This window comes from Arvicanthis niloticus, chromosome 7, assembly GCF_011762505.2.
Source record: "Arvicanthis niloticus isolate mArvNil1 chromosome 7, mArvNil1.pat.X, whole genome shotgun sequence".
Classification (NCBI taxonomy): domain Eukaryota; kingdom Metazoa; phylum Chordata; class Mammalia; order Rodentia; family Muridae; genus Arvicanthis; species Arvicanthis niloticus.
The window spans coordinates 85,739,044-85,766,658 of record NC_047664.1 but is presented as its reverse complement, the minus strand read 5'-3'; the positions used below and the strand labels follow the sequence as shown (position 1 = coordinate 85,766,658).

General features: G+C 39.9%; 2 protein-coding genes across 3 annotated transcripts in view; both read left to right on the top strand.

Annotated features, from left to right (window-relative positions):
* Gnrhr (gonadotropin releasing hormone receptor) lies at positions 1-16,214 on the top strand. Of its 2 annotated transcripts, none has more exons than XM_034509344.2 (3): positions 1-537; positions 12,909-13,125; positions 15,929-16,214. In XM_034509344.2, exons 1-3 carry the CDS (start codon positions 16-18, stop codon positions 16,171-16,173), a joined length of 984 nt encoding a protein of 327 aa, XP_034365235.1. In that variant the 5' UTR covers positions 1-15; the 3' UTR covers positions 16,174-16,214. The 2 variants fall into 2 exon arrangements, with proteins under 2 accessions (XP_034365235.1, XP_034365236.1); XM_034509345.2 differs by having other exon boundaries at positions 16-536; positions 13,033-13,125; positions 15,929-16,034.
* An 11,046-nt stretch (positions 16,215-27,260) lies between these two features.
* The window catches only part of Uba6 (ubiquitin like modifier activating enzyme 6), a 71,037-nt gene continuing 70,682 nt past the window's right edge, over positions 27,261-27,615 (top strand). The window contains exon 1 of the mRNA XM_034509146.2: positions 27,261-27,467. Within this exon, the coding sequence (XP_034365037.1) occupies positions 27,397-27,467 (71 nt within the window). The 5' untranslated portion in view covers positions 27,261-27,396. The remainder of the gene's footprint in view (positions 27,468-27,615) is intronic.

Below are 27,615 nucleotides of genomic sequence, written 5' to 3'. Positions count from 1 at the left end.
TATCCTTAGGTAAATATGGCTAACAATACATCTCTTGAGCAGGACCAAAACCACTGCTCAGCCATCAACAACAGCATCCCTCTGATACAGGGCAAGCTCCCGACTCTAACTATATCTGGAAAGATCCGAGTGACAGTGACGTTCTTCCTTTTCCTACTGTCTACTGCCTTCAATGCTTCTTTCTTGCTGAAGCTGCAGAAGTGGACTCAGAAGAGGAAGAAAGGAAAAAAGCTCTCGCGGATGAAAGTGCTTTTAAAGCATTTAACCTTAGCCAACCTGCTGGAGACTCTGATTGTCATGCCACTGGATGGGATGTGGAATATCACTGTTCAGTGGTATGCTGGGGAGTTCCTTTGCAAAGTTCTCAGCTATCTGAAGCTCTTCTCTATGTATGCCCCAGCCTTCATGATGGTGGTGATTAGCCTGGACCGCTCCCTGGCCATCACTCAGCCCCTTGCTGTACAAAGCAACAGCAAACTTGAACAGTCTATGATCAGCCTAGCCTGGATTCTCAGCATTGTCTTTGCAGGACCACAGGTAAACCACTACTCCTGAACTTGTGTGAGCATGGTGATTTCCTATCTAATCTAGAGTTCAGGCAGCACCTACTGTATGGCCTTTAAGAACTTGGTTTCTGAAAGTCAGGGAGTAGACTTTAACCCTGACTACTTTGTTTTCTTGGGCAAACTTTTTAAACTTTCTGAGTTTCTGTTGATTTATTTACAAAATGGGGTAAATGTCTACTTCACCTGCTTTCATATTGATTAGGTGAATAATCTATTAAAGTGTTGTCTGCATTAAGATGTCCTCTAAAATGTCTTCTCACAACTAACTACATCCTCTTCACCTCCTTCTTTCTTGTTTTTCCTCTTAGGAAGGCTTGAAATAGTGTCTTGTTCTGTTCCCAAGACTGTTGTCAAACTAAAAGCCAACAGCTTCGGCCTCCCCTAAGAGGGGTCACAGGTGTGCTTCCTTTGTGCTCCGCTTTTTCTGTTTTTCTGATTGCTCTGGTTGAAATGGATTTAGGGGTAAATGGTGAGAATGCTTAAGAGCTATGACACTTACATAGATGAAAAATACTTAAACTTTTCTTACTCAAGATTTATTAGGTACCAACTAAGAACTCTGTCACTGCAACTGAGAAAGAATTATCTTGATTATTATGTTTGCTCTTGGCTAATTGCTCTGCAGAACCTGACTTTTGAAAAATTAGATCACTGAAGGAAACATGACCATTCTTGCAACTAATAAAGAGCCCATCATTGACAGACAGATAAGTTGTCTTTACGTTTTGTAATGCTCTGTGTGGAAAACCAGGGTATAAGATGTCAGAACAAGTAAGCGTTCTCTAAAATCCAGCAAAGGCTTGCCTGAAAAAAAATAATGGAAATCTGTCTAAAGATTCTAAACTGCCCACGTGTCTAACAAGCAAACATTCTATGCAGAACTCACTAAGTATTGTAAAGCGCCAAGTCAATGTTTCCTCATTGAATTTAGAGCATGGGTATCTAATGAATACGTGTCAAATTACAGAAGAAATGGGGACACCGGAATCGCTTTTATTTCTCTGGAAACAAGTACAATGACTAGTAATGGGCAACACATACTAAGAATGGGTTTCACAGACAAGTCCCTTGAAATGAGGTTATTTAGCTAATGTTCGTATTCCTGTATGTTCTGATTTTTTTTTCCTTAATGTATGAGCAATGCTTATTGGTTAGTTGGTTAGTTTTCTCAAAGAAAATAAAATACAAACTGGGATGAAGGTGGGATGTCATTCTTTTTTGTAGAAAAAAAAAGTATGTAAAACTGGTATAACTAGATTTGAAAAATCTCAAAAATATACAAGGATAAGAGGACAAAAGAGTTTATGTTTAATATGAAATGATTATGACATATTTAGAAGGATAGAAAGTAAAGGAAGGCTCTTACATAGTTTTCCAAGAAGAATAAGGGGTAGGACTGGTTTTCACAGCAAACTTGTTTGATTGGAAAAAGAGGTTGAAAGCTATGATCAGTGAGAAACTGGATTGGTAGTTTCCCCTTTTTCTTTGAGCTAAAAATGTACCATGCATTTGTCATAAAACAATGATTGTGTTTGTCATGTAGAAGTATATACACTTGTACTAAATTAAATAAATGTTTATAGTATCTAATAAGATAGTAGAATACAAATTTAAAAATGAGTAGTATGTACAATTTGTAGTATCTTATGCTATTGATGTCAGAATAATGCTAGGTGTAGAGATACGTACTCCTTACTCCACCCTTTGAATGCAGAGACGGAACAATCAAAAGTTTAAGGCCAGCCAGGTTATATGGAAACAACTATTCAGCTCGAAATGTAGCTCCATGGCACAGCCCTTGCCTGAAAACCTTAAATCCAATACTGGTGAATGAAATGTAATTAATTAATTTTAAAAGATATAAACTAAGATATTTGGGTCTATAAATAAAAAACTTTAATTGTAGAAGGCAGGAAGCCTGATAGCTTTCATGGGTTCAGTTTAATGAATAAATGTAGCATTTAAATGTTTTTAATTGTTAACTAATAATTGTGCTTATCTATATGATATAATGTGATATTTTAATAATTGATACATCATATTTTATAAAAATTAGATGGGGGATTAGAACAATTATAATTTCAATCTAAAGTAACTTTTTAAAACAAAATATTTTAACAAAATATATGTAGGTTCAGAGTAGAAAAAGAAGAAAAATGTTGAGTCATCTATCACTGACCTAGTTAAACGATGGTAGGACGATATCAGAGGAATCAAACACTCCGCTAACAGTTCCTAAAAGCCCTCTCCTGCTTGTCTTGCTTAGCCTAGGATGGCCTCAGATTAGCTATGTAGCAGAAGATGACCTTGAACTTATGAACTCCTGACTCGGTTTCCTGTGTGTAACACCGAATCCAGTTTTTGTCATGATGGGGTTCAGACTCAGACTCAGCACCTGCTAGCCATACTCTTTCGCTGTGTAACTTTGAGAATATTACTTAAGCCTGGTGTGGTAATATGTCCTTTTAGTACCAACATCTAGGAGATCTAGGAGGCTTCGGTAGCAGAATAGAAAACAAAAACCGTGACTAGATGGCTCAAAACAAACAAATATGTAAATGCACAAGCCATGTTAAGAATGTCATAGTATATTTAAAACAACCCGCTATAACTCTTTAATTTTAATGATTATGCTAATATCCATGTCTGTTTCTTATTCTTTCTTCATAACAAGGTTTTTGAAGTTAGCAAGGAAAAAAAAACTAGAAAATGAGGATTAATTTTTTTTTTCTTTAGGAAAGAGTTAAAGACAATGATTACATAGAAAAGGAATTATTCACATTTTTCAAAAATTCACTCATACTAATTAGAAAACTTTTTCAAGGTGACACTGATCAGAAAGCCATGCTGCACACTGAAAGCTCTTTGTACCAGAATATGATAGCTCAATTCTTAAACTTATCAATTTTGAAAATCAGTTAGAAGGGGAAGAAGGAAGGAAAAGGAGGGAGACAGAGGATGAGATACATCAGCAGACAAGCATTGGAAGGAGCTCTTATGACCATGCATTTCCTAACTTAGGTGTGGCTGTACATCATTCAAACTCACATTCCTCAATAAGAGTCATCTAAGACCACAGGGGTGCAGAGTTGCAGAGAATTTACAGGAAGAGTCGGTGCTCCTGGCTTATCTTGTCCATGTGGAGTATTACCAAAACAGCTTTTAAATTCTGTAGTTGACACAAGCCTGTAGGCGAGAAACATGGGACACTCCTTAGTTTTTGAAACAACGAAGCATGGTTTGAAGAATCGCGGAGACTTGCCTTGACACATGAGCTGATTTACTAAGTAAAATGCACTTCTGAACTTGACAACCAGCTTAAATTCAATAAATACTTACCTCCCATGAGCAACAGACTAAACATTGCTTAAGGCACTGTCGTCGCATGCTAGGCTCAGTAGAAGCAATAATAACAAGATGATAAATAATAAACACAAAAATATGCATCAGGATTGTGCTAAATGTCTGTATTATGGACTATTTCATGAATGTTCCCAACAACAATAGAAATTGTGTATATTGTTCTTATTTTTTACATGAAGAAATTATGCCCATGAATATTATGAGATGCCCAGAGTATGTCTAATGACTAGAAAATTATATATAATACAATTAATTCTATAGGCAAAGTATAAATTACACTACTCCATTTGTTCAGATGGCTATTTACCTATCTATATCTAGTAATCCAATTACTATTAGACATAATTAAGAGATAAGAATTAAAAATTAAATTGGCATGCGCATGAAAATTTTTGCTCATATAATAAAGAAATAGACATATAAAGGGGAAATACAACTTCTTAATATATTTAGTGCTTCTTCTATAAGTGTGTGTACATGCATGCATGTGTGTGGTGTGTGTGTGTGTGTGTGTGTGTGTGTGTGTGTGATTTCAGGAATGAGCACTTACTTGATACTGGATATAAACAGGAAACTCACTCCTTGGAAAGACTAATTCTCCTTCTCTGTTGTTGTTAATTGCCTGTGGTTCTTTGTCTAGGAGTGGGAGCTATGAGCTCTCTCCCTTCCAAGTTAATGTGTCTATTGATACCATCTTTTTTCAGGCCTTTTTTAGGCAGCTCTGTTGTTAAGGGTATCATGGGTGCAGTGACCTTATCATTTCTAAGAGACAAACAGACTTCCTGGTCCTACTACCCCCCAAAGAATAATATCCAAACTTTATTGACCCTTCAAACCACAAATTGCCAAATAAGCACCAGGATTAAAATAGTCTGTGTACTCTGGTTAAGACTTAGCACTCAGTGGAGTTAACAGACAACAGTGCAGATTACCTTACATGGATAGTTGGGTTTCAAAACGTCAGAAGTCCACAGAATTGACCTTACAAACATTTCTGTATTAATGTTCATTTTGATTAGAGACCTGTCTGCTCCTGACAGCTTCCTGTCTTGGATTCTAAGAAGAAATTGAGCATCTTTGGAGTTACTCCAGTTGTGGTGAGACAGCCACTAGGCAAGAATTGCCTCTTTCCATCTACAGACAAATTACTGTCCAGAAAAGGACACGCTTGCAGAATAGTCGACTGATTATATCTGCCTAGACAGAGTAATCAGCCCTTAATAATTCTGCATCACTAAAGTCTGTCAGATGATCCTGGGCCAGAAGGCTGAAGATCAGATGCTCCAACGTTTTATAGTATAGGGACTGTCCAGGTGTTCAGCGGTCTCTATAAATTGGCTAAGTTTTAGAAGCTATGCTTTGTGCTTCCCATAATTATAGTTAACTCAGCCATTCTGGATTTCTGACGGGGTTGAAAACTTATAGCCTCATAGCCAATCCTGGCTATTTACCTTGAGAGAAAAAATTTGAGTGGATGGTTTTCAGCTGACATTTATTCTAAAGCCAAGGAAAAAGCCAGGTTCAGAACTAAGTGTTTTAGTTAGAAGAGATGACAGAGTTTCTGGTTAGTCAACAAAATGATGGACTGGGTATTAGGACTATCTTGTACCTCACTGGTACAAATTGACATAATTATGCTCTAATTGTATATTGAGAGAAAAGTTTTATTTTAACAGGAAGGGTGATATGTAGGAGGAGCTAAGGTGGGAGGAGTACTGAGAGGAAGAGAAGGAGTAAGGAGAGGAGAAGAAGGAGAGGAGAAGCTTGGTGATAAGAGAGACAAAGAGAGAGAAGGGGGGGGGGCATGGAGGCAGATGTTCACATGTGTCCACCAGTCAAAGATAGTTGATATATCTAGGTTGGGTATTGGGTTACACTTCTGATTGAGCATTACCAAACTTATAAAGCCTTTGATTAACATTTTTTAAAAAGTATATAAAAGCAAAAAGGAAAAGGGGGCATGGGATAGGGTTTTTTTGGGGGGTGGGATGGGGAAAGGGGTGGCATCTGAAATGTAAATAGAATATCCAATAAAAAAAAAAGACTTAGCACTCAGAACCAGAGATCTCGGGTATCAAGTTTGGCTGTGAAGACCCTCTGAAAGCCTCACCGCATGTCCATAGTCCACTTTGTTATCTAGACAAAACGGCAGTTTGTCCCGGGGACTTTCCTGTATTCTGCTTGAAGAGACCCAAACCTGACATGGTGGCACACCTATAATCTCAGAGACAGAAACGTAAGAGGTTGAAGGTCGCCCTTGGTAATACTGTTTATTCTAAACCAGCTTGGGCCTGCCTCTATCCAAAGCCAAGCCAAAAATAGAATTCCATTTGTAGCTCATGACTCTGCACTGGTTACTCCCCCATTTAATATCCACTGTGTGGACAATAAGCACACAATGAGGACTAGCACCGGACTTGATATCATAATGGCCAGGGAGAGATCCGTGAATGGTGCCCACTAGCGTCCATGGGCCACTTAGAACCAGAGCTTTTCATTACTACGCCCCAGCACAGTAGGCAAGTCTAGCCCAAAGGGAGGGAAATTTAAAGTAGCAAGTGTATGGGAGCTGAAACGTATACGGTGTGTAGTTATTGATGTATGACTATTACTTATGGGTACAAAGAAAAGTGTGCTTCAAATGTTTATACTAATGATGACTGGGCTCCAGCTGGTGTTAGCTCCATAAGCAGGGGTTTTGCATGGAAAATTCAAGTGTCATGACATCAGTGTGAGGAGGAGTCTGTTATGATCTCTACTTTATAACTGAGAAACTGAGGTTAAAAAAAACTAAACTCACATTTAGGGAAATTTAGGCTGTGTGGTTGGTTTGGTAAACTGCAGATAGAATGTCATATTCTAAGAACAAATACATATCTTCAATTGCTTCCAAAAAAGAGAAACAAGATGTTCTGGATTATAGCAAAATGAAACCAACACTGATAAGACCGTGAGTCACGGATAAGGTAGAAACAATAAACAGAAACTGAAGACAGAACCCAAGGACAGAGGAACCGCGGAGAGCAACGCAGAGAGCAACACGGAGAGCAACGTGGGTCTCTGTATCAGTCACTAGGCTGAGCACAGCGCAGAAAACAAAGTAAACCAAACCAAGGCTAAAACGAATGAATTGATGGGTGATATTTGAATCCCCATATATGTCCCTGAAATTCTGATTTAAAACTAATTAGTCTGTTACATACTGTGGTTATAATATTAAGTCCATTTTACCTACTTAAAACATTCCCATATGTGGACAAAATATCGTATTCAAAGAAGAAATAAGTATCTTCAGTTGTTTGTGAGGAAGGGAAACTGTCCTTGATTGTGGTCAAATAGGTACTGATAGGAAGAATGAGAAAGATATATACGCCTGTTTGTTCTACTTTAAAACTACAGCTTAAATAAAGTCAAGGCGAAAAGACCTATGAGATAACCAACACTCCACTTATAAGGTAGGGGAAAGTAGACCTGGATCTTAGGATAAAAGTAGCTGACTTGTTTGGATTTCCTGGTTTGGGGAAGAAGGTCTGATCCTTTGCTGCCCTCTAGTGGTTTAATTTAAACTTTACATTCTACATGGCAAAAGATCTGAAATTGGAAAATTCAGTGTTATAAGTACAAATATAAGATACAACTTGTTTTCCTACTCTACGAAGAAAAAAAACATATTTCAGAAGCCTTTTTAAAGCACTCTCCACTCCTATTCTATAACGTCCCAAAGTCAAGAAATCCAGGGCGAACTGCTAAGTAAACTACAATATCTTATTCAGTGGAGAAAAAAAATATAGCATATTAGCCATCATTTGATAATATCAAAAGCACTTGTTCAAATTTCCTTGCTATAGATTTTTAAATGCTTTTCTTCTCTACTTGGTGTCTGCATAATGTTACACAGTAGAATGAAGTTTCTCCAAAAAACTCATGAAAATGACAAACATTTTTTTTAAAAAAATGTGCTTTGTGGGTCAGAAAAATAGAACGTATGTCTATTAGAATTTACTTACTTTTTGTTTTGTTTTGTTTTGCTTTGCTTTGCTTTGCTTTGCTTTGCTTTGCTTTGCTTTGCTTTGCTTTGCTTTCTGAGACTTGGTTTTGTCTGTGGTTCACTCATGGAGGCCACAAGAGGGCACAAGATCCCCTGAGGCTACAGCTACAGGAAGTTGTAAGCCACCTGACTTGGATGCTAGGAATAAAACTTAGACACTGTTGAGTACTAAGCCGATACCCCAGCCCTGGAGTTTATTTGTGAACATAACTTACAAAGTTTTCATGAATGTATTCAAATTGTGCTCTTTAAGGGTTTAAATTAAAGATACCATTTTAAAACAGGATTTTACAATCAGAGCAAGGTTGCAAGGACTTGACAATTTATTGAATTACCTTGGGTATCCAAGGGGATTTCTCGGATGATGGGTATTACCAAGTACTAGCATTTTCTGGGCTATTCTGTCCTGTTGCTGTGAAAAGACACTGTGACCAAAGCACCTCTTTAAAAAGACGGCACTGAGTTGGGGCTCGCTGCAGCTTTAGAGAGCGAGTCTGCATGATCATCGTAGCAGAAAGCACATGGATGTTGCTGAACAAGAGCTGGGAGCTTTACATCCTGGCCTGTAGTCAGCAGGCAGAGATCTGGGGAAGGACTGGGCCTGCAGAAGGCTTTTAAAACCTCAAAGCTCACCCTCAACAACACACTTCCTCCAACAAGACCACATCTCCTAATTCTTCCAAACAGTTCATCTACTAGGGAGTAAACTTGCAAATATATGAGCCCGTGAGGGACATTCTCATCCAATCCCGCACAGCTGTCTTCCGTCTTAAATGGTTTTGAGTTGTTTAAAAGTTGGGGATATGGCATGTCTTTACCATTCTGGGCTTTACTGTGTGTTTAAGAAATTTCATGCACCCCTAAAATAGATGTTTTAAGTTAGGAAATTAGCTCTTATGGGGTATCATCATTTAATCTATATGCCCTATTAAAATTTCATCGGTCATCCTAGTTTGTTTTCTACTCTTTAAAAAAAAATTTTACTTAAACAACTTTTAAATAATGTCTTTTGATCATGTTTTCCCCTCCCCTAATCCTTCCAGATCTTTCCCCAATTTCTTCTCTTTTAACAAAAGAAAACCCAAGGTTATATGGTGAGTCCTGTGCTGTCACAGAAGTCTCTTTCCCTGGAACTGCTCCTGTCTCCTTCCCTGTTTTTAAGAGTGATGCTTGTGAATACGTCAGGTTCTCCCAGAACTATCGTTTAAGTAAGCACACTGAAGATGCAATGCTGGTCTCATCTCACTGTACTGTCCAAGGAGACAATTAATGTCAACCTGTCCCGTTATCTATAACGTTAATTACTTGATTATTTCTCCATTATAAAGTCTCACTCTTTATGATGAATAAGTGTCTAAGAGGTGATGCTTTGGTATGTTTTCAATGTCCTGTTCTCAAAATTTCACTGACTGTTTTTGGCAACTATAGATGATTTTTGCTGAAGTCAGTATTATAGAGATTAACAAACAATTCCATTTTATTTATTCCCTTTATTTTATTAATTCACATTCTGTATTAAAGAAAAACTTCTATTTATGCCCAGTTTTGTTCTTGCATAATTTACATCCATGTGGATTCACGAATTCTTGCTTTGTTTGATAGTTTATCACTACTTTTTGTTTTTGTTTTTAAACAGAGTCTTGCTATGTAGCTGTGTCTGGCTTGGAACTTGCTATGCAGGCCTGGAAGTTATGAATTCTGAGGTCTGCTTGCATCTACCTCTCAAATGCTGAAATTAAAGGACTGTGCTACCAAATCCTGCTTTAATCTTTACTTTTGATTAGTTTCTTTCTTGTCGTTTGATTATTAAGCTGTCTTGGATTTATCCAAATGGATTTTAGTCTCTCTTTCAAACTCAGCTCTTCTCTAAACAGTTCTAAACTCTGGCACGATCAACTGTATTTTGCCTGCCTCAGCCTTGGGACCATATACTCCAGCGAGCGGTGGATTCTTTTGGTAAAGGAAACCAAGCGTCAACCTGCCCTCAAGGGCAAAACTGAAATAAATATAAACACATAAATACATAGACACATTCACAAACAGGCTCTTATCGACTTAGTGTGTATAATTGTATAATCTCCCAAAATTCATTCAGCCACTGTTCTGTAAAATGTCATGTAGATTATCCTGACACTTTTTGGTTACAACTAATGCATCATCAGTGGTGCATCTCCTGCACAGTTATTTCCATATAATGGGTTTACAGATGTATGTTCAAAGTAAATCTCTGGGTATAAGACTGGTGATGAATAAATGCTGTCTTAGAATTATCCAGAGGAATAGAATCAATAGAATGTATATAGAACTCTAAGGGGAAATTCATTAGACTGGCTTATGTGGGGCTCTCTTGGACCACTATAGCCAAAGAGCAGTGATCCACCAGAGGTAAGAGAGTAGTTCAGTTCACCACAACTCAGTACCTGGTGTTGGTTCAAACTGTAGAAGTCCGACCCCAAACTGGTTTATTTAGGGATATTTAAGCACAGTAGAACTTGATGAAAATTTTCCTGGTGATAATTGACTCAATCCCATGTACACAATGATCACATCAAAAGTCTTTGTAAAGTATATGTGAGATGTTTCATAAAGATGGGTCCTACAGATTGACATGTGACGTTTTCTATAAGGATGTATTCTATAAATTGGCAAGCTGATGATGAGGGTCTGGAGGGGGATTTGGTGTGGTCCCAACCACACAGGAAGTGCAAAGGCACCAGGCTATTCTGGGTGGAAAATAGGCTGTATTTTTTCCACTTGAATGGACAGCCCTGTGTGTCTAACATTCCTCCCCCCTCCCCCTGGTGCTTATCTGTGAGCACGAGGACCTCTGTACTGCCCACAGGCTTACCTGATCAGAGGCTGGGCAATCCCAAGACCTTGATCTGCAGACAGAAGCCTGGGAAAGCTGGGAACTGGAAGATCCAAAGCAACAGAGACCAATTATACAGTGCCAGTTTGAGGCTGGAGGGGGGTGGGAGGAGAAGCTAGGTGGATAGTTGCCACTATAGAGGCAATTCCAAACGCCGCCGAGCAGACAGGAGCCTGCTATCTGAGGCAATGACAGCCGCAAGAACGTTCAAGTGGTCTGGAACTGTGAAGGGATGAAGGCCCAAGTGTCCCTCTTTTCACGCTTGGCTCTGTGTGGGCCTTGAACCGTTAGGCGATGCATCGTCCTCCCTTGGCTGGCCAAGCCACGTGCTAATCATCTCTGGGATGCGCCTTCACAGACATACACAGAAATGTGCTTTACCAGCTTTCTAGGCGTCTCCCAATCCAGTCAAGCTGACAACCAAAATTACGCATTGCATTTGTAACTGTCAGTTACTGTCAGATGGTTATTTAACATATTCCATTACGGTTGTACCAATTTGCATTCCCATCTGCAACACGTAGAGGTGTTGCTTTCCACAGCGTCTTGCCGAAAATGAAGGGCTGCACTTTTACATTGTTGCTGGTCTCATTAGTGAAAATACCATTTCTTATGTAACTTATTGACATGTTATTGTGGGGGGCTAGGGGAGGAAGGGGTTTTCTCTTCATTCCTTTCTTCATGGAAGAAAGGATGCAGTCAAAAGACTCTGAATGTGTAAGCAAACATTGATTTGGAAAAGAAAAGAAAGCAAGCACTCCAAAGGAATTACAGAGAGCTCTCTCAAAGGAGTTAGCTGCACAGTGAGTCCTGTGCCTGTGAACTTTAATGAAGCTTTATGAATACGGGGTGGGTAGCATATTTGTGGCTAAAGTGACCTCTCTTCCCTCCCAAGCCACGAAGAAACATATCTCTCTTTTGGGGTATTTCTCCCCATGACCCTCTAGAAAATGGTGTAGGGTAGATAAAGTGAAAGGTCATACAAGGGAGTTGAGGTCTTTTGAGGATGCAAGCTCTTTTTTTATGGGAGTGTGTGGGAAACTTCCCAGGCTCCTCTGTTTTTGATACAGACCTATCGGCATCCTCAAGGATGTTTAAACACAAAGGAGCTTTCTAATCCCAAGAGATGCCGCTACCAAGATACAATTTTAGTTCTCTTGGTTGTCTCAGAGCTAACTTCTTTCTGAGACTGTCCAAGGTGACACTCATGATCCCATGGCTGTCAGCCAGCTAAAAGTTTTTGTTTTTACAATTGAAGCTTTATATTGAAGTCTTGTGCCTAGGTTTTATATTAACTTTTCAAGATATAAGAAACAAGAGTGGGGGGTACCCTCCACCAGACCTCTCTCCAAATGCCACTGCCCGGATCTCCCTTCCAGTCAATATTATCAGAATAGAAGCCCTGAGGGCATCCACATGCTTTGACCATTCTAAAATGTATAACACGTGGGCCAAATGTGGTAGTATATGCCTTTGATCCCAGTCCTCAGGAGCAGAGGCAGATGGGCCTCTGTGAGTCTGAGGCCAGCCTGGTCTACAAAGCAAAACCAAACCAGGACAGCCAGGGCTCTGTTACACAGAGAAACCCTGTCTTGAAAAATCAAAAATTAATTAATTAATTAAAATTTAAAAGTACAGCATTTTATTAGGCCTTTCAATCTCTAAAACAAATTTAATATGTATTTTTAGTGATATATTCTAAAAGACTGAGTTTTAAACACTGTGGATATGAAATGAACAAAATCACTTTCAAAAAGGCTTCTCAGCATAACCACAGGGGAGTTGAAACTGCAAGCCAGGTTTAAGTCCTCGGGTGATTATTCTTCAAGGCTGAAATAATTCCACCAATTACAAAATCCTACAGGGTCGACCAAATGAAGACAAACACAGTTCAAGGAAATCTCCCTTACAAATTTCAATACAACGGTCAGAATGCAGTGCCAAGGAATTCAGAAACCGCTTTATGTTTGAAAGTCAGAAGAAAGAAGGAAGAAACACTTTCGACACTTTCGGGCAAAAATACATAACTTTTTCTTTCTCTCTTTTTTTTTTTTTTTCACAGTTGTATATCTTCAGAATGATCTACTTAGCAGACGGCTCTGGGCCCTCAGTTTTCTCGCAATGTGTGACCCACTGCAGCTTTCCGCAGTGGTGGCATCAAGCCTTCTACAACTTTTTCACTTTCGGCTGCCTCTTCATCATCCCCCTCTTCATCATGCTAATCTGCAATGCCAAAATCATCTTCGCCCTCACGCGAGTCCTTCATCAAGACCCACGCAGTACGTATTCCTTAGATCTGAGACTCAATGTCTAACACTTGCACAGAGGGGTCGTGCTTTAGCTTACGTGGCAAACAGGTCAATGTTAGGTCATTTAATAATTCACAATCACCCTTTGAGATAATATTTTTACTATATATTCAATATATAGATAAGATCTCTTACTGAGATCTCATGTTCTCATTTTTGACCTTGGGATAAAGGTCATATAAGGGCTCAGAACTCCCGACTTGTCCTTGAAGATTTGAGAGCAGTAAAAGGGGGTGGGGGGAGGAGGGAGAGACATTTTCGACTGTGGCGTAGCCACTTCTTAAGGTGCTGCTGCTCCTACAAGCAATTGTACTGGCTGGTTTTGTGTCAACTTGATACAAGCTAGAGTCATCAGAGAGAAAGGAGCCTCAGTTGAGGAAATGCCTTCATGAGATCCAGGTGTAAGGCATTTTCTCAATTAGTGATCAGTGGCGGAGGGTCCAGCCCATTGTGGGTGGTGCCACCCCTGGGCTGGTGGCCCTGGGTTCTATAAGAAAACCACAGAAAGCAGGTCTGTAAGCAGCACCGATCCATGCATCAACTCCTGCCTCCAGGTTCCTGTACTACTTAAGTTCCTGTCCTGACTTCCTTTGGTGAAGAATACCAATGTGAAAATATAAGCCGAATGAACCCTTTCTTCCTCAACTTCATTTCTGGTCATGGTATTTTGTTGCAGCGATGGAAACCCTAACTAAGACAACAACATTCATCAGGTCTTTTGGCACAGCCATATCCACTGGAGTCATGGAACCAGCACAGATGCTTGTCACAGTTCCAGCAAAGCTGAGCCAGAGACTGCATTTGCTCTCTATCTCTGACTTGTGGGTTTTGGTCTCTTCATGTTGCACTCTTGGGGACTTTCTGCATTATGATTTGTTTTATGTCTTTTCCTGAGAAAATTATGTCTGGGTCTTTTTGAGAAAAATCCTAAAACTGACTTTATCTGGCCACTCTTTGGAAGTCTTCCTTATGCCCTGGAGATCATTAAGCACAGATAAGCACAAAGCTGGATGACGCCATTACTGCGGGATCCTTCTTGAGGTATTCGCCCCTGAGCAAACTCAGACTGTATAATTGTTGCAGGCTTAACAGGGACAACTGGCCAACTCTGACTGGCCAGGAGAAAAGGTTACAGATTCAAGGCCTTTTTTGATTATTGGCTAAGAGCTTTCTAAAATGTAGTTTAAAGACAGGGTTCATATAGGGTACAACCCTGGAAGAAAAGAACTCAGTAAATAAGATAGATCAGCAAGAATAAACGTTTCTGACTTTATAGCATAGATGGTGAAGCATATGGTAAAAGGAGTTAGGTAGTAGTATTTGCTGTTCATAAAAAGATCAGTTTAGATATTTTCTGTTTGCCTGGAGGACTTTAAAACTACCAATGCTTCTCAGCCTAAGAGCAGGCTGTCTTATAAGTGCGTTGGCTTTGGTGGAGGCATGGCTTAGATTCTTTAAATCAGAGTTCTAGGGTTAATAATAAGAACAAAGTCTATTCTGTTTGTGACTGAACTTGTAACCATGAACATGTAATGAAAAAGAAACCAAAAAAAAAAAAAAAAAAAAAAAAAACCCAAAAACCCAAACACATAACATGAACCACTCGGATAATCATTAGTCTGTCTTTGTTCAGTAACAGTTGTATAAATAAAGAAGCACCTGGTGACTAGTCTGTCAAAACTGCAAGATTCACCTGACCATGGAGCCTGGCTCAACTCCCACTCCTTGGTTGACTCCTTATCACCTCTGCAGGCCCTTGTCAGCAAGGATCTCCAGGAAGCCCCACCTGCATGCTACCCCCACCCCTAGTAGTCAGAAAGTCATTCAAAAAGGGGAGGGGGAGAGAAAGGCAGGAAAGTAGAAAAAGGACTGACCAGGAGGAAGAGGTAAGAGAGGGAAAGGAACAAGAGAGCTACAGAGGAGAGCATGAATATTATTTAAATACCACACACACTCACACACACTCACACACACTCACATACACACACACACACACATACACACACACACACACACACACATACACACACACATACACACTCACACACACTCACACACACATACACACTCACACACACAGACATCATATCGAAATCACTGTTATGTATAATTAATATATGCAAATTAATAGATAATTATTCTTTTGTTTGTTTGTTTTGTTTTGTTTTGTTTTGTTTTGAGACAGGGTTTCTCTGTGTGTAGTCCTGGCTGTCCTGGAACTCACTCTGTAGACCAGGCTGGCCTCGAACTCAGAAATCCGCCTGCCTCTGCCTCCCAAGTGCTGGGATTAAAGGCGTGTGCCACCACCGCCTGGCTATGGATAATTATTCTATTAAAACTCATAATAAGTACTGAAAATATACTCCTACTGGAATAATATACCAAAGACCGGACGTCTAGAATATAGCAACCAACTTCATATTTTAATTGTACGAATCCCTACATTTTTCAAATCTTCCTTGGTTTAATTAAAATTTTAAAACTAGTCTTCAATTTTTCCTAGGGGAAAACTTAGTCTAAAATTATATATATATATTTTTTGCTGAGACAGTTTTATTACATAGCCCAGACTAGCCTCATGCCTTTGCTTCCCTGGTACCACTCCTGGTTGGGTTAAGGTAGAAATATTTTTAAGTAAATCATTAATATTGGAATTATTTTTCTTACAATTGATAGGTAGAATTAATGAATTTTTCTTCCTTTTTTTTTTTTTTATCATTTCAGCTTGATGAGAAAGCTGACTAAACACTTATTCTTTGTCTCTATTTAACAGAACTGCAGCTGAATCAGTCCAAGAATAATATCCCAAGAGCTCGGCTGAGAACTCTAAAGATGACAGTTGCATTTGCCACCTCCTTCGTCGTCTGCTGGACTCCCTACTATGTCCTGGGAATTTGGTACTGGTTTGATCCAGAAATGTTAAACAGGGTTTCAGAGCCAGTGAACCACTTCTTCTTTCTCTTTGCTTTTCTAAACCCATGCTTGGACCCACTTATATATGGCTATTTCTCTTTGTAATTGGGAAACTACACAAGACCTCATATAGAAATAAGGTAACTGATTTCACCGGTTGAGGATAAGCTCAAAGCTTGCAATACATTTATATGCAAGGCAGGGTTTAAGCTTATGTTATCAACCTTGTTCTTGAACAGAGTTTGTTGTGAGAGCTTCAAAACACCTTCAAAAAAATACTGAAATTCGTCCTTAATCATAAGCTTCTAAACTAACCTCAGTCATACCTGATATTTTATTGCATATGACTTGGGATTCTTCACTTCCTCCTTAGATAATAATGTATAAATACTTAAAATGACTACGTCCTAAGGTAAAAAGTACCAAAAAGTCAGGCTGGGAAAGCACAACATATTCATAACATCGGCATAGTTTGGGCAGTTCTTTTTTTTTTTTTTTTAAGGGGGGCTCAGCATCAATAACAGACTGGCTCTATCCCAACACCTAGAGCCCACAGAGAGTAGAATCCCTGTCCAGAGGTCGTCAGCAAAACCAGATGCTATCCCAAGACCTAAAGCCCAGAGCAGAAGAATCACTGTCCATAGGTTAGCAGGAAAAACAGGCTGATGCTATCCCAACGCCTAAGGCACAGCGAGTAGAACACTGTCCATAGGTCAGGAACAATAACAGGCTGATGCTTTCCCAACCTAGAGCACAGACACAGAACAGAACCACTGTCCATAGATCAATTTTAATTTAAATACTTAATTTTCTCTTTTACGTTAAAAGCTTTTTGGATTTTTTTTTTTTTTTCTGAGACAGGGTTTCTCTGTGTAGCCCTGGCTGTACCTGGAACTCACTCTGTAGATCAGGCTGGCCTTGAACTCAGAAATCCGCCTGCCTCTGCCTCCCAAGTGCTGGGACTAAAGGCATGCGCCACCACCGGCCAGCAGCTTTTTGGATTCTTATTCAGCAACAAATCCCACCAGCCTGGCAAGATTATCTACACGATACAAATTAATACATTTACATGCTACAGATTGTGACACATCCCTACATTGTGGAGGTATTTAAAAGGGATAGTTCCCCCCCACCCCCCGTGGCTGCTAGATCATTCCATAGACTGCACAGAATACAGGGTTTATGTTAATTTACTGTCATGAATAGTGCTTTAATATAATTAAGAAAATGCATATAGTAATTATCTTGTAAGCATAATATACAACCTACTTTAACAATATGGTGGAACTTTTGTCTATCACCTTTACCTGCTGAGTCATGCCCCACAAATAAATGAGGAAAGTCAATAAAAACATCAAGGCAATATACAAACAAAAAGAGGGTGTTTGGCATATTAAAGTAACTCAAGGCAGGAAACCATAAAATTTTGCTCATATAGACCAAATACAACAGCAGAGAATATTAGAGAGGAGAGAAGTAAAACTCTACATGTGAAAAAGAAAAAAAAAAACAGCTACTGCTGAAAAAGAATTCAGTCCCAAAAAATATGTCTGCAGAGTACCACATACTTCCTTCAACTCAACCCAGGTCCATCTTTGTCATGAAAAACGGAAGGAGGTAAAAATAAGAATACAATTCTCACTTACTCGGGAAAGTATATGAACTCACATTCAATAATTATCTAATAGACATTGGTGTGAACTACACAATGCCATACAGAATGTGAGAGTAATTTGTAAATACGCCAGGCTATGTGGGGCTATAGAACGCAAAGTGCTGACCAATGGCAAGTCCCCTCTCCCCTTTCTTTTCTTGCTTTCTGCTTTGGGTTTTGCAACATTGTCAGATTCTTTTTTTTAAATCTCAACTTATTTTCCATTATTGTCACCTCTTTATCTTCTGTGTTACTCATACTTTCAATTAAACGATCACTGGTAGAGTTATGTTAGCATTTTGTGTAAGCTCTGCCCCACAGTTCCCTGGCAATGGCCTGACTCACTATAAAAGGGGTTGCTTGGCCCCCCTTGCTTTCTTGATTTCTTGCTCTTGCTTGCTCTGTCCTCTTGCCCCTCCCCCCTCTCCCCATTCCCTCCACCCCTCACCATGTGCTCATGGCCAGCCTCTACTCTCTCCCACTCTCTCTGACTTTCTCTGTCTCTACCCTCTCAACTCCCCTCCCCATGCCCTGAATAAACTCTGTTCTATACTACACTTAGTGTGGCTGGTCCACCAGAGGGAAGGGATGCCTTAGCATGGGCCCTCGGAGGCAACTCCTTCTCCCACACCTGACTACACATCCACCAAACATATTTCTTCTCTTCCTAATCTTTTTATAAAACACAACAAGTTTTATCCTTCAACTGAATGGAACTCAAAGTTTCCCCTGTGCTGAAAGAAATGCTCCAAGTTTACACGTGCACTTATATCAAGATTGTATAGGGCACAGGACATAGCTAAGTCACAATAATACCATTCTAGCTTCATAACATATTTACTCCTAAAATGACAAATAAATCTTACTTCTGGATTTAGAGCAAAAGTAACATATATAGACAAGGTAATCCTAAGGGCTTCGTCACATCTCTGTTTAAAGTATGTCTCTTATATGGTTTCTTATGTGTTCAAGAAATTATTATATTCAGGTATTGCCTTGGGCATTTTAAAGAAATATTTGCTATAGGGGTATCTTAATACAGATAACTTAAGTAGCCCATGAATAGAATTATATGTCATTAAATTTTTGTTTGTTTTAGTCCTGTTTGTATTATTTTAGACATTTACTATTATTATTCAGAGAAGGAATTTACCAACTAAACTAGACTGCCAGATGATATTAAAAATAACATCTTGATTATATATATGAAAATTATTAAATAAATTGTATCTAACTATATTTGTTTGTTCATATATATGTTCATACACATGAATGCAAATGTTAACATTGAAACTGTCAGTTCAGGATGCCTAGTTATTCTGTTAAATATCCTAGCTTCCACCAACCAAAGAATACACATAAAGGGACCCATGGCTCGAGCTGCATAAGTAGCAGAGGATGGCCTTATCTGGCATCAATGGGAGGGGAGGCCCTTGGTCCTGTAAAGGCTTGATGCCCTAGCATAGGGGAATGCTAGGAAGGTGAATGGGTGGGTGGGTGGGTGGGGGAGCACCCTCATAGAAGCAGCAGGGTGGGGAAGTGGGATAGGGGGTTTGCAGAGGGGAAGCCGGGAAGGATAACATTTGAAATGTAAATAAAGAAAATAACCAATAAAATAAGTAAGCATCCCAGCTTGTTTAACATTCAGTATATTTGAAAAAATGTAGAAATTATTTAATCCCGACCCAAGGCTTCTATCTTGCCTAAGACCATTTAGTTTTTGGACAAAACACACACACACACACACACACACACACACACACACACATACACACACACCTTTATAGTTACAATAAACCTTAAACAGCACAAGAACTGGGCAGTTAGTGCCCTCTATGCTATTAGAATCTTCTTTCTTGTCCATAACCCCAAGTTATTACTGTGTTTCAACTTGGCTGCTCTTAATTCTAATTGGCCAGCCCTTAGGGCTACATTTCAAACATGGAATAACTGCTTTTGCTGACTTTAGTTTATAGATCAGCACTTCCCTAACCTTAAGGTCACCATGTTTTTCTTTTTTAATTTTTTAATTTTGTCTGAGTACACTGTCTCTGTCTTCAGATACACCTGAAGAGAGCATCAGATCCCATTATACTGTTGTGAGCCACCATGTGGTGCGAGGAATTGAGCTCAGGACCTCTGGAAGAATAGTCAGTGCTTTTAACCGCTGAGCCACCTCTCCAGTCCAAGGTTGCCATCTTTTATTAACCTCATTCTACTGTTCTGGAAGAGACTGCCAACAGAGAGATGTGTTCTCCGTGCACAACACTGAAGGCATAGCCGAGGCCTGGGCCTGCCTAGATCACAAGTTTGTTGTTCTAAGAGGGCATTTGTCCACCATGTATAGGAGTGAGAAAATATGAAGGGAAGTATTTTAAATTATACATGTAACTATTACGCAAAAAAACATAGCTCCCCCTCAAAGAGAATAAGAGATACTTTATTCTGGAGCCAAATATGAATGACCATGCTCTGAGAATATGTATTTAAGTTACTCTTAAACGGATGATCCAAAGTGGTAACAGTTTTCAAGAAGCTTTTATAGTTATAGAACAAAACTGAAAGCCCTTTCAAGTATATTGCTGGGAACATCAAGCAGTTGAATTGCAGAAAAGCAGGAAAATCTCTGCCGTATGCCTTAGATGTTATCTGATGACATTCTGACCCTTTGGCTTGCTTGACGTCAGGAGTCTACCGGTGCATTCCAGAACATTGCATCCAACTGAGCAAGAATGTTAGGCCCAACACAGAAGTAAGCAATGATCAGCTCGGAAGAGGGCTAAAGCTAGCCCCAGAGAATTTGACTCTAACCTGAGATACTTCAACTGTCCACGTTCACACAAATTCTAACCCGTCAATCAAACGTCTAGGATTTTTAACAGAGGCGTGCCTCAATTTTAGGGAACTTTAGTTCACACACACACACACACACACACACACACACACACGAGTAAGAATATGAAGAGTTCATTGTGGGCTCATGAGAAGAGGAGAGAGCAAGGAGAGAAGTAACAATGCCTGTTTCGTCCTTTGTAGTTTGTAGCTGTCTTCAATCACCAGTTGTCTGTTTAGATACCTCTTAAAACTAGCATGTGTGTGTATGTGTGCATGTGTGTGTGCATATGTGTGTGCATGCTCACATGCATATGAATGACACAGTGTCCGTATCAAGCAGTCTCTTGATCTCCTTTGTGCTGTCATGCACAAGGATCTACTTGTGCTCCTTTGTAAGTCAAGCTATGAAGTAGAAGAAGCAGGCTCGACAGCACAAAGGTGATCAAATGCTTGATGCAGACATCAAAGGAGAACTTGTAGGACTTGGTTCTTTCCTTTCACCATGTACAACCCAGAGCTGGAACAACTCCAGTTCTCAGATTTGATGGCAAGTGCCCTTACCTACTGAGCATCTTTCTGGCACATTGTCTTTACCCTTGGGTGTGATCATGCATATGTAACCTTCTTTAGCTTTTGGATTTTCTAGTGTTTTAAACATATATTTATACTAAAATGTCTTGGAGATAGGCCCCCAGTCTGAACATGGTATTCATTTGCTTCATAATAACCTTATATATTGTCATACTCATAACCTGATGGTAATTGTTGACATTCTGTCTAGGCTCCGCCCCACAGTTACCTGGCAACAGCCAGGTGTGCCTGACTCACTATAAAAGGGCTGCTCGCCCTCCTCTCTCTCTTGCTCTTGCCCTTGCTCTGTGCTCTTGGTCCTGCGCCCTCTCTCCCCATTCTCCTCTCTCTCCTCTCCACATGCTCATGGCCGGCCTCTACTCCTCTACTATGTCTCTCACTCTCTCTCTGTGTCTTTTTCTGTCTCTACTCCCTCAACTCCCCTCCCTGTGCCTTGAATAAACTCTGTTCTATACTATACTGTCCTATGGCTGGTCCCTCAGGAGGAAGGACTGCCTCAGCAGTCTCAAAGAGACACCCCCTTCCCCTACACCTGACTACACATCCACCAAACATATTCCTTCTCTCCTTAATCTTTTATACAACACAACAGTAATTTTGTATAAAATTTTTAGTGCACCTTTGTTTTGACTGTAACCTATCATGTGAAGTCACGTATAGCATCTAATACACAAAAGGCTTTGGATTTTGCAACATTTCAGATTTTGGATAATCCGGAAAACCTATGGTAAAACTCCCCAGGGAAGAAAAACATCTCACTTCTTCTGTGTAATTTACATTACAGTTGTTAGTATTCTGTCTAAACTCCACCTCCACAGTTACCTGGCAACAGCCAGGTATGCTCCTCCCCACAGTTACCTGGTAACCACCAGGTAGGCTGATCCACTATAAAAGGGGCTGCTTGCCCCCTCCTCTTACTCTTAATCTCTTACTCTCTTTCTCTCTCTCTCTCTCTCTCTCTCTCTCTCTCTCTCTCTCTCTCTCTTACTTTCTTGCCTCTCTGTCCCCTCCCCACTCTTCCTCTCTCTCCACGTGGTCAAGGCCGGCCTCTACTTCTCTCTTATCCTTCCACCTTCTTCTCCCCCCCCCCCCCTTTGCCCTATCCCCTGAATAAACCTCCTCCCACTTGGAACCATGTGGTCTGGAGAGGTCTGTTCTGAACTGCAGTTGGACTTCTAACAACTAACAGTAATACCAATTACTTTCTCATAGAACATGCAAAGCACCCTATGCATTGCACAGTTATAATGCAATATACCTGACTTACAACAGGCTCATTAAACTGGTGCAAGCAAAAATGAAATTTGTCAAGAAGAAAACTAAAGGTGGAAAGAGGTGTCACTCACTACTCAGACAGGATTCCAGACAGGATCCAGGATCCAGAGAATCAAGACACAGATCAGAGGCAGAGTAACAGAACACACACATACACACACCACAATAGAAGCCAAAGACTGTTAAAGATGAGTAAAGACCAGAATGCAGTAAAGAAGTTCCCACTTAGGCACAAGAGAGTCAAGCTACAGCGTAGAAGAAGCAGATTTGACAGCACAAAATATGGCCCTAACATTTAGCCCCACATATATAACCAGGGAACCCTGTTAGACATGCAGACTCTTAGCCTCATACTTAAGAAGACATGCTGAATGGGGTTTAACGATTGTACATTAACAAGGAGGTAAAAAGGCTTGTTAATTTGATGTCCTCTGAGCTGAAGAGTCTGGCTATCAAACCATGTGGAAAAGAAGCTAAAGAAAGATGACCTGCATATTGTTTCAGTCAAGAAAACAAAAGGCATACAATGAGTTAGTGTTGATGAGAACAGAAAGTTGAAACTGGTCAGACAGCTTAGGAACAGGAACCTTAATTCTTGTTCTGGCCCAGAAATGTACTTGATTCTCTTCTGGCAGAGTCAAGTTTTTCCTAATTTCCTTTCCTACTATCTTTCTCTTCCTTTTACAGAAGTTAAGTGAGCCCCACTGCTGGGGAGCTACACAGAGATGTGACCACAAGAGACGCCTGGTCATGGGACTGACTGGCCTGACTGCCACTCACCCATTGTCTCTCCCAAGCTTCTTCCCTAAATCCTATGCAAGCCTGGAGTCTAGCAGCTTGTCAGTGTCCACTGTCTGGGACCTATTCCTCCTACACAGGACTTCTTCATTCTTTTCTTGAGGCCCCACCTATAATACCATCTAAACTCATTTCCATGATGTCTGTAAAATTCATTCTTCTAGTTTGAGACAAAGAACATAAATGGCACTGCCTAGGATAGCTATGATGGACCTTGGTTTCATCTTTTCAGCACCTTAGCTCTGTGGTCTACAAATACCTGTGGCAAGAAAGCCTCCATTGCTCCAGAGACAACTGCATTTCTGTATGAATTTAAACTGCAATTGAGTCTATTGAGGAATTGTGACTGTGGCTAAAATCTCAATCTTTCAAATAGAGACTGGGTATTGTTTCACCAGGGTGCTCAATTGCTTCCCTTCCCTGGTCAGAACAAATCCAGATGAAATTACAGCATATTATCCAGAAAGGAAAAAACCATGAAAATTTGAAGGTCTATTTAGAGATTTTTAGTTCCTTTTATCCTTATTAGTCAAAAGTTAAATATGACAGCCTAATTGTTATATTTTTCTCTACTGTCACTGTTGTCCACACTATTAAACAAAATGTCCTGGAGGGGCTGGAAAGTGGCTCAGTGGTTGAGAGACCTGGGTTTAGTTCCAAGCATCTGTACACACAGAGTGGCTCACAGCTGTCTATAATTCCATTCTCAAGGTATCTGATACACCAGGAACACGTGTGGTGTATATACATACATCCAGGCAAAATACACACATAAACTAAAAACAAAAGTTTTTAGAATGTCCTGAAAATAGTATTTAAATTGTAAGCTTATGATGATTTTTCTTTTATTTTATAAACAATTTTGAAAAAATATTTCAAAAATTATGATCTTCACATTGCTGTAGTCTGTGTGAGCTGTTACATAAACTCCCTCTTTCTCAAGATTACAAAGTACCCACAGATTTTGTATCTATTATAAGGGCCCACTCTGGTTCTGGGAAAAACGGTCTCTTGCTATGCCCTTATAGGGCCTGAAGGATGACAGGGATCTCTTAAGCTTTCATCTCTCAACAATGTAATCTTCAAATTCCATCACAGTGGGTATTCAGTTTCAACATCTGAATCTGGGTGACGTAAGCAAGTGTAGTCTGCAGTATACATATTCCAATCCACAGCCCAAATCAGTGGATAACTATTAAGATTTTAATAAAGACTTTTACTTTACAAAAACTTACCTCTGAGTTAAGTAGTTACCTTCCAACCAGTTCAAATTTTAGAATACCCTTGGACAAAGATCTTGCTCACAATTCAGAAAGCTATTTATTAATGTGCTCACTTGACATCAGTAATCAATTTTTAATCGTGAAATTGGTAGTCCAGTCTCTGAGATATAGGTATAATATACCAGAAGAACCCCAGGCTAAGAAGAGCACTGAATTCTAGCCTTGGTTGTATGAATAAAATGATATAAATTTATTTGAGTCATTTAATCTGAGTTGTCTTCTGTAAATCAAAGAAATTATACAGTGAACATCTTTACTGTGCTATTATTTAATACTTCAGAAGTATGAAATAAGAGAAATAAACTTGGATATGTTCTGTCATAAAAACAATATGATTGCTGGTTATATATCATTTACAATGAAAATACTTTGATTTAAAAAATTTTCACATGCATATATGATACAGGAAAATACACATCATAGCACTCATGTATAAAATTTACTAAGATCAGGTCATCATAAATGCATCCTAGTATCCTGGAATGGATTCTGAAGGGAATAGTTAGAAAAACCTGTGGTACTTAGTAAAATGTATGGTTTTACTAAGTTTTGCATGAATATCGATTTCTAAGTCATGAAAAATGCACCCAAGTAATTCAAAATGGGCAAGTTATTTGAAGAATTCAGATAGATTCTCTATTATCTTTCTAAATTTTCTTTAAATCTGAAATTACTCAAATACAAATGTCTGCCAGTAAAATTATTACACTGAACAGTAGAATGCAGTCATCCATTTACACATGCATTCATGCACAGACTCATAGCACAGAGACAGAGAAGACAAGAGACACTTAACACCAGGGTGGAAAACGAATGCATGTAGACATGTAGACATGTAAGGCATTTGAGCCTTATTATTATTATTATTACTATTACTATTATTATTATTATTATTATTATTATTATTTATCTTTTTAGTCCAGTCATTACCCACCTCCAGGTCTGCCCTCTGGCAGTTTCTCATTGCATTCCTCCTCCCCCACTCTACCAGACCTCCTCATTCCCTGAGGCCTCAAGTCTCTCACTGAGGCCAGACCAGACAGTCCTCTGCTGTATATGTGTCAAGGGTCTTATCTCAGCTAGTGTATGCTGCGTGGTTGGGAGCCACATTTTTTTGTTTGTTTGTTTTTAATCAAACCATACAACAGGGACAGATGGTTTTTAAGTTACAAAAGTTTCCCTTAGCCAGAACTTGGGAGGCAAAAGCAGGTAGATTTCTGAGTTCGAGGTCAGCCTGGTCTACAGAGTGAGTTCCAGGGCAGCCAGGGCTACACAGAGAAACCCTGTCTCGGAAAAAAAAAAAAAAAAAAAAAGTTTCCCTTAAATCCATGGAAACCAAAGATCAAAGCTAGTAAAAATTTTTATAACTGGCTTTAACATATAGCAAAGTCCTCTGCCTTGAGTAGCTACCGACTTCACGCATAGAAAACCGTTTTATCTAAAAATCACAGATTTTCAAAAAACTTTACTATTTGAATTTCCTACATTAAGATAAATCCATCATCTGTTGTTAAAATATGCAAATCACATTGTTAAAGAGAAATAGCTTCCATCTCCAACGAGTTACAGAATCATAGCAAAGAGATCTGTATTTTGTAGTTTCCTAGAAGACAGTGTCCTGGGTCCATATTGTAATTTAGATCTGATGCAGACCTTTTAATTAAAGCAGGATGGGGTAGGGGGTTGCTTGCTTCTTTCCATCCTGTCAATATTCTACCTCATTCTAATTATTACTTTTATGGCATAAAACCTCACTGTCAAAATGTCTGGTGATAAAACTAATTTTTTTCTAGTATATAAATATGGCAAAACATGAAAAACTGTTAAGATCTGAATCACCATTTTGTCATGTCATGCACTTGAAATAATGTATACCACGTTTAATTAAATGTAAGATGCCTGCTACTGTAGTTTGGATCTTAAATACTGTTCAAAGCCAGTGTGATAAAGGTTTTGACTAAAGCCCGTGGTTGCATAGCGGGATAGTAGAACCATTATGACAGTGTTCTCAACCTTCATAATGCTTTGACTCTTTCATACAGCTTCTCATGTTGTGGTGACCACCAACCATAAAATCATTTCTGTGATTTCAAGACAATTTTGAAGTAAAAATGTTATACTTTACAGAAAGCTATCCCATATCTATAGACACAGTAAACGTCACTTTTTAAAATTGGGCTGCTGTTTCTTCAACTACATCAGCAGCTAGAAATATTCTTAATTGTACCTTGTGTTTTAGAAAACAACTGTTTTCTAAAAAACGGTAACATGAGAGTGAATGAAAAAAAAGAATTAGATGAGAAATTGGTAATCTGAGAACTGATAATCTGAGTTAGTACCTGTATGTCTTTGATCATATCATTAACTGTAAGTTCCTTTTTTTTCCCTCCCTTAAAATGAAAGTGGCAAAGTTTACAGCTCTGAAAAGTCACTTGACTATAGAGATCCATAATGGATGCTCAAAACAATTTAAATGGAATGTTTAAGTGGAATCCCAGCCTGGAGATGTCTTCTTTTGTTGTTGTTGTTGTTGTTTGGGAAACGACCTCCTCTAGGAGCTGTCAACACTTGTGGATTTGCAAAGCAACAGCACCTGGAGGCTGAGGCCCCTGGAGCGGTTAGCGTTCACAGCCGGAAGTGACGCATTCGGTTCCGCCTTTGCCCTCAGCGCTCTCAGCCGCCTTCACTTAGGCACTCCCCTCACCTGCAAGGAAGCGCGCCCAGTCGCCCCGCCCCAACCGGAAGTCAGGTGTCCCTGGGGCTGACTGGAAACCCTGTCCGGGGCGTACTTTCCCCAGCTCCTCCCCTGGTGACGTCGCTGCCCGCCCCTTGACCCTCGCGGCCCCGCCCCCTTCCCTGTCTCCCTGGCTTGCTGCAGTCCGTCGGAAGGCGATGGAGCGGTCCGAGCCGTTGGCTGTGCTTTCCTGCGAAGAGGCGTCCTGCTCCTCCTGGGGAGCCTGCGGGTGAGAGGCCCGGCCCGGCCAGGCTGGGCGGGAAGAAGCGGAGGAACGCCGACACGGGCTCCGTTCTTGCGTTCCGGCGGCTCGGAGCGCGCGGAGGCCACGGGGCCGCTCGGAACCACAGGGAGCGGGCGGGCGAGCCGGCGGGCGG